General features: G+C 51.9%; 1 protein-coding gene across 2 annotated transcripts in view; it reads left to right on the top strand.

Moving 5' to 3' along the window:
* TMEM230 (transmembrane protein 230) overlaps positions 1–7,210 on the top strand; it is a 17,505-nt gene extending 10,295 nt beyond the window's left edge. For both annotated transcript variants that reach the window (XM_014945472.1, XM_014945471.1), the window contains 3 exons: positions 2,015–2,142; positions 3,163–3,285; positions 5,922–7,210. In XM_014945472.1, coding sequence (XP_014800958.1) covers positions 2,044–2,142; positions 3,163–3,285; positions 5,922–6,062 — 363 coding nt within the window. In that variant the 5' untranslated portion in view covers positions 2,015–2,043 and the 3' untranslated portion in view covers positions 6,063–7,210. The remainder of the gene's footprint in view (positions 1–2,014; positions 2,143–3,162; positions 3,286–5,921) is intronic.
* Positions 7,211–7,544: the final 334 nt, after the last annotated feature.

Below are 7,544 nucleotides of genomic sequence, written 5' to 3'. Positions count from 1 at the left end.
CGGGGTGAAAAGCCCCCAAAGGAGCGAATTGTGCTCGGAAATGGAGCTACAGGCGCGATTCAGCCTTTATTGGCCCCTTCGAGAGCTGCTTTCTGCTCTTGAACCGATGCAGAGCGCCCGGAGAGAGCAGCTCCGTGGAGTTTAACCTGGCCCTTAAACATGAAATCTGAGTATATTTTATTTTTTTCCCTTTTATTTAGTTCTAAATATCATTTATTTATAAATATTATTTATTTACAATTTTTTATTTATTTACAAATACTATTTATTTATTCACAAATACTATTTATCTATTTTATTCCCACTATTTGTTCCATTAATAGCCTCTTTCTCACTGGGAAGCCAGGTGATGGGAAGGGCAGGGCAGTTTCCGCCAGTATAAATGGGAAAGAATTCCTGGGAAGCCCCTGGGAATATCCCGGGAAAGGATGGGATGGGCAGGGCAGTAAGAAGTCCCGAGGAACTGGAGAGGGAAATGGGGCAGATTAAGGAAATGTGATGCACTGATTTCTTTTGGCTTCTTCCCCCCACCCTGCACATCTGCCCCTGGGCGTGGGGGGGTCCCTGGGGGGTATTTTGGGTGCTGGGACCTGACAAACCCGGGGTGTGAGGAGCTGAGGGGGGTGAGGGAGGTTTCCAGTATCGATGGGGCCAGAAACGGGTTGTGTCTGTGCTTGGGGGTTGCTACCAAAAAGCCCAAAATTCAAGTTAAAGGTAAAACTGGGGGGTTGTGTGGTGTGAAGATCAGAGGGTGCTGGATTTTTTTAATAAAAATTCAAATTTAGAGCAGGAGGAAGAAACCTGCTGGTAGGGTAAGGTGCCAGCAATTAGAGAGGAGGAGACAAATCATTTCAGCTCAAGTGGAGGGAATTTTGAGGAGATCCCGTTGTCCCAGATGCCAAACAGCGTTATGGAGAAAGCATCTTTGTCCCTGCCTGCTGGAGCAGTGGGGAGATGCTCTTTGGTTTTCTTTATTCCACACTTTCTCAGAAAATAAAGTTGTTGAAGTTAGAAGCTTGGGAGGCCCATTTTCTGCCTCGTTGATGGGAGTCGCAGCCCTGGGCTGTGGGTGAGCGGCCACCAGACACGTAGATCCTGCAGGGAGGAGTTCTCTGCGCCTCTCAGATGGCTCAGGGAGGTGTTTCCAGGCTGGATCCAGGCTCTGGCTCCCAAGATGCCGGGCTCTGAGAGCTCAGAAGCTGATGGGCTCCATCCCTGTCCCCGGGATGGTCACTGTTGGCAGCAGAACTGGGAGCTTGGCTTCGTGGGGCGGTGAAATCACAGGGTACGGCCCCAACGTGGCTAAATAAAGCTCCGCTCCGGCACTGCCTCCCTCGTGCCTCGACACACAATGACCTCTGATTTCTCAGCTCCCTGCTGGTGTTTTGGTTACCTCATCCCCTGCCCACCCCATCCCCGTGTCACCGTCCCTCTGAGTCACGACTCGGGCTGTCTCGGGATCAACGTGTCCCTTTCCTTCTCCTTTCCAGTGGGGTTGGGTTTTGGTTTGTTTTTGGGGTTTTTGTTTGTTTTGTTTTTCTTTTTTTTTTTCTTTCCCCAAAATGGATCTATTGCAAAATATCCATCTGGTTGAAAAGCTGCTCTGTTTGGGTCTGGTTTGAGTTTGTTTGCTCGTGTCCTGGTGTAGAAATAGCTGGGCCTCAGTCGTGGCCCTGCTGGAAGCCAGAGCTCCTTGCGAAATGGGAGTTGGACAATATATTGTATATTATCCTGGAATTTCTATCTTATTTTAAAAACAAGTTTTACCTTAGTTGGACTTTGCTTTCAACTCTTGGCAGACCCCCGCTGCAGCTGCATTTGTGCTTTTGTACTTTAGGCTTAAACACAGAGCTTTGTTTGAAAAGATTTAATTTATGAAAAAGCCCAAAGGTGCCTTTGGGTTAGAACGGGCTCGACATTTTTGTTTCTCTGAAGAAACTCGACCCTTGTGGCTCAGACTCTGATGTCCAGTTTGCTCCAATTTTTTAATTTTGCTGTTCTCTTCGTTTCCCAGGTTCTAGCTGATGCCCGGGCTTCCTTGTCATGATGCCGTCGCGTACGAACCTGACCTCTGGGATTCCCAGTAGCAAAGTCAAATATTCCAAGCTCTCCAGCACCGACGATGGATATATCGACCTGCAGGTAAAAAAAGTGGGGGAGAAAAACCTCTTCCCGCTGCTGCTCTGCCTGTGAGCTCCTTGGAAGGGCTCCCACAGCTCTGATTGTGTGTGCTGGGGGCTGCTGCTTCATCTCCAGCCTCAGATGGAGGGGTGCAGAGATGGCTGAGCCCCCACCTCAGCCCTTCTCCTCCAGAGAGCCCATGGGGCTGAACTGGAAACCAGAGTGGGTGTAAGCGCTGGCCAAGTGGGGTCTGCAGGGGCAGGGTTCCTCGCAGAGTAACGGCTGAACTGGAAACCAGAGTGGGTGTAAGCACTGGCTGAGCGGGGTCTGCAGGGGCAGGGTTCCTCACAGAATAACACAACCATAGAATGGTCCAGGCCAGAAGGGACCTCCAAAGGCCATCTAGTCCCACCCCCCGCAGTCAGCAGGGACACCCCCAACTAGACCAGGTTGCCCAGGGCCTCGTGGAGCCTCTCCTTGAATATCTCCAGGGATGGGGCCTCAACCACTTCCCTGGGCAACCTGTTCCAGTGCTCCACCACCTTCACAGTGAAGAACTTGTTCCTAAGATCCAATCTAAGTCTGCTCTTCTCCAGCTTCAAGCCATTGCCCCTCGTCCTGTCACTGCAGGATTTGTAAACAGGCTCTCCCCAGCCTTCCAGTGCCCCCCTTCAGGTACTGGAAGGCCGCTAGTAGGTCTCCCCGTAGCCTCCTCTTCTCCAGGCTGAACAACCCCAGCTCCCTCAGCCTGTCCTCAGAGCAGAGGGGCTCCAACCCCCCCAGTATTTTAGTGACCTCCTCCGTCAGGTCCATGTCCTTCCTGTATTGAGGGCTCCAGACCTGGACATGGTGCTCTAGGTGAGGCCTCACCAGAGCAAAGTGGCAGAACCACCTCCCTGGATCTGCTGGCAACACTTCTTTTGATGCAGAGCTGCCCCAAGCTTGCCCCGTGTCACCTCTGCTGGCTGTGGGACACCTCTGCCATGGTGGGAGAGGAGCTGTGCCGGGTTAAGCCGATTACTGTTTGGTTTTTCCCTCCAGTTCAAGAAGAGCCCACCAAAAATCCCCTACAAGGCGATCGCGCTGGCTGTTGTGCTCTTCATGATCGGGACCTTCCTCATTATCATCGGAGCCCTCCTCTTGGCCGGATACATCAGCAAAGGCGTGAGTGGTTCCGTTACGCGTCGGTTATGGGTTTGGCATTGCCTGCTCCTCAAAGCCTGCCGTGAACCCTCACGTTGAGTGGAGAAATTGGGAGCAAAAGGCCTGTAAGTGGGGAAGGATCCCCCTCTGCTGCCTCGGTGTCTGCCGAGAGCCCGGTTCCTCTGGGGACAGAGCCCGCGGGTGTCATTCGCCAGCCCGTCTGGAGCCGGGTCAGCGCGGGGCTGGAGATGTTCCAGGGAGGGCTGGGTTCCTCTCTCCAACCCGGGGTACGGTTTCACTTCACCGCTGCGTCCTCAGAGGGGTCAGCTTGCTGTCCTGGAAGAACCTAGCGCTGGGGTCATCAGTCCTCTAGTGACGAACTTCTGGTCCCTTCTGTGAGAGACCGTGGAATCACAGAATGGTTTGGGTTGGAAGGGATCTTAAAGCCCACCCAGTGCCACCCCCTGCCCTGGGCAGGGACACCTCCCACCACACCAGGTTGCTCCAAGCCCCCTCCAACCTGCCCTTGAACCCCTCCAGGGATGGGGCAGCCACAGCTTCTCGGGCCAACCTGGGCCAGGCTCTCACCCCCCTCACACCAAACAAGTTCTTCCCCACATCTCAGCTCCATCTCCCCTCTTTCAGGGTCAAACCCTTCCCCCTCATCCTAGGGCTCCCCTCCCTCATCAAGAGTCCCCCCGATCTCTCCTGGAACCCCTTGAGGGACTGGAAGGGGCTCCAAGGTCTCCCTGGAGCCCTCTCTTCTCCAGGCTGAACCCCCCCAGCTCTCTGTCAGGATACCAGCCTGCTCATAGAATCATAGAATTGTCTGGGTTGGAAGTGACCTTTAAGATAGAGTCCAGCCATCAATCGAACTCTGATAAAAACCATCCCTAACCCATGTCTCTAAGCACTATGTCAACCCGGCTTTTAAATCCCTCCAGGGATGGTGCCTCAACCACTGGCCTGGGCAGCCCGTTCCAAGGCTTAATAACCCTTTCCGTGTCAAAATTGTTCCTAATCTCCAATCTGAACCTCCCCTGGGGCAACTTTACGCTGTTTCCTCATGTCCTATGGCCTGTTCCTTGGGGAAGAGACCGACCCCCCCTGGCTACACTCTCCTTTCAGGGAGTTGGAGAGAGCCAGAAGGTCTCCCCTCAGCCTCCTTTTCTCCAGGCTGAACACCCCCAGCTCCCTCAGAAGTTCTCCAGACCTTTCTCCAATGGGCACAAGTTGGAACATAAAGGGTTCCACTTGAATATGAGGAAGAACTTTTTCACGGTGAGGGTGACGGAGCCCTGGAACAGGCTGCCCAGGGAGGGTGTGGAGTCCCCTTCTTTGGAGATTTTCAAGACCCGCCTGGATGCTCCTGAGTAACATACTCTGACAAGCTCTGGGTGGTCCTGCTTTAGCAGGGGAGTTGGACTAGATGATCTCTATGGTCCCTTCCAACTCTAAAAATTCAGTGAAATTCAGTGAAATTCTCCTTGTGCTTCAGACCCCTCACCAGCTCCGGTGCCCTTCTCTGGACACACTCCAGCCCCTCAAGGTCTTTCTTGGAGTGAGGGGCCCAAAACTGGACCCAGCCCTCGAAGTGGGACCTCCCCAGTGCCCAGTAGAGGGGAACAATCACATCCTGAGTCCTACTCGCCACGCTATGGGACGTGCCACCACTTTTCTCATCTCTATGCTCCATGGAAAGGGGATCTGTTGGTAGCTGACTCGCTGCCCTTCCATGGCATGTGTCTCCTCTTACCTCCTGCGGATGGAATTGCTTTAGGGTTGGCAGCTGCTGCTTATCTCTGTGGAGACAGCGGGGTTTGGCTCTATCAGGAGCCCTCCAGGCACGATGAGAGCTCGGGCTCAGCCCAGCCAGCAGCGCCTGGCACTTCTCTAACGTGTCCATGTGAGCAGGAGCCACCCTTCCTGCCCAAAGGAGAAGTTGGGTTGAGGGTTTCCTGGAGCGAGGAGAAGATGCCAGGGAGAGGACTTAGAGCTCAGCCTGAAGAAAACGGAGATATTTCTGATTTCAGATGAATTTTTCTTTCTTTTCTGTCAGCTGGGTATCACAGAATCACAGAATCTTCTAGTTTGGAAGGGACCTTAAAGATCATCTTGTCCAACCGTCAACTTGACTGACAAAAATAGACACCCACACAACAAACAAGGAGCATCATCACTAAACCAGACCTCCCAGCACTACATCAACCTGTCTTTTGAACACCTCCAGGGATGGGGCCTCAACCACCTCCCTGGGCAGCCCATTCCAATGGCTGAGAACACTTTCAGGGAAAAAATTTTTCCTAATATCCAGCCTGAACCTCCCCTGGCGCAACTTGAGGCCATTTCCTCTCGTCCTGTCGCCTGTGACTTGAGAGAAGAGACCGACCCCCATCTCTCTACCCCCTCCTTTCAGGGAGTTGGAGAGAGCAATAAGGTCTCCCCTCAGCCTCCTCTTCTCCAGGCTGAATAACCCCAGCTCCCTCAGCCTCTCCTCATAAGACTTATTCTCCAGACCCCTCACCAGCTTTGTTGCCCTTAAAGGCGACAAAAGGGTAGGCCTTGGGGGAGGAATAGTTGAGGCTGGAGTTACGAGAAAGGGAAGAGACCCCGGTGGAGATCTCTCCTCACCGCACTCGTGTGTTTCTCCTCTGCAGGGGACAGACCGTGCCATCCCCGTGCTCATCATTGGGATCCTGGTCTTTCTCCCGGGCTTCTACCACCTGCGCATCGCCTACTACGCGTCCAAGGGCTACCGGGGCTACTCCTACGACGACATCCCGGACTTCGATGATTGAGCAGCATATTTAATTGCGTTATAATTAGGTCGGCGGTAAGAGCTTTGAGTTACCCCTGGCTATTGGAGGGGGCTGAAGGCTGTAGGTGAAGTATTATCAGTCACAAGATGCCAGTTCCCATTTTTGGGGTGTTGCAGGTTGTCACTTGGGAGGGAGGGGGGTGAGGGGGGGATGGAACGTGGAATTGACCCAAATGATTTCAACATTAGGTGGGAAGAACATGTGATTTATTGTAATTTTCCCTCTTCTGGTTACATAATGCTGCTTGCTTTTAAGAAGTTCTTCTTGGGCAAGGCAATTGTAGAAACTATCAAAAAATAGATGAGCCGGTTTCGGCAGTAAAAGATATTTGTTTTTTCTAACTGTTTTCTGGAGTCTGGTTTAGCTTTGGGGTAAGATTGTGGTTGTCGTTGGGTTTACCTTTGCAGGAAAACGCCGCAGTTAAATTTCCCTTTTGCTTTCTGCCCGTCAGAAACGCTTCCAGGCTGCTTGTCCTGTGCTTGCTGGGGGTGTCACAAGTCAGACGGGTACGAGAGAGGGGGGGGAAACTGCACTTGTGTGAAATAACTCACACGTAGGGCATTTGCTCCTCTTATAAGCCTGACCCAGCTTATTTACTCAGCAAACACAGTCTTCCGAAGCAAGCCCTTTCCCACGCCACTGTTACTTTTGGCAAAACCCACTCTTATCCTTTAAAAGGACTATTGTTGGATTTTTGCTTATTATTTTAAACAGAGTGGCCACAGGGAGAAGAATTGGAATCCAGGACTCAAGTGTCTGAATACCAAAACTCTTGGTTTTGACTAGAGTGGATATTGGAGACGCTTGAATTCCGTATGTCTGTATATTTGGAAACGTTTTGTCCTTGTCTAGATAATATGCTGTGCATAACTCCCTAGACCAGTAAAAAGGAAATCTCTGTATAGTTTGTACTGACTAAATCCCCTCTGTATTGTTTTGCAAGCGTCAGTGATGGGTTATTCAGGGAACACAGATCAGTAGCTCTATTTTATGTAAAGCAAAAACTCTCTGTCTCCTGAAGTGGGAACGAACTCAGTGTCCTGGAGAGCAAGTATGTGGCAAGTAGTGATGCAAGTCGATGTATTTAATATGAATAAACTTCACTATATTCTGTGTACAAATCATAAGCTTGTCTCTCTCATGTTCACAGACCTCAGCCTGCACTAAAAACTGTTCTGGGCAACCCGATGGAGGCTTGAGCTGAATCTGCTGTTTTCCGTGGCTTCCAGTTACGAACGGAGCCCTTGCAGTCAGCACCAGGCTCTGCTGAGTCAGCTCTGGAGGGTCTCCATCTGCAGCTCTGGAGGGTCTCCATCTGCAGCTCTGGAGGGTCTCCATCTGCAGCTCTGGAGGGTCTCCATCTGCAGCTCTGGAGGGTCTCCATCTGCAGCTCTGGAGGGTCTCCATCTGCAGCTCTGGAGGGTCTCCATCTGCAGCTCTGGAGGGTCTCCATCTGCAGCT

This window comes from Calidris pugnax, unplaced genomic scaffold, assembly GCF_001431845.1.
Source record: "Calidris pugnax isolate Ruff unplaced genomic scaffold, ASM143184v1 scaffold120, whole genome shotgun sequence".
Taxonomy (NCBI): domain Eukaryota; kingdom Metazoa; phylum Chordata; class Aves; order Charadriiformes; family Scolopacidae; genus Calidris; species Calidris pugnax.
This window is presented reverse-complemented; position numbering and strand designations above follow the sequence as displayed.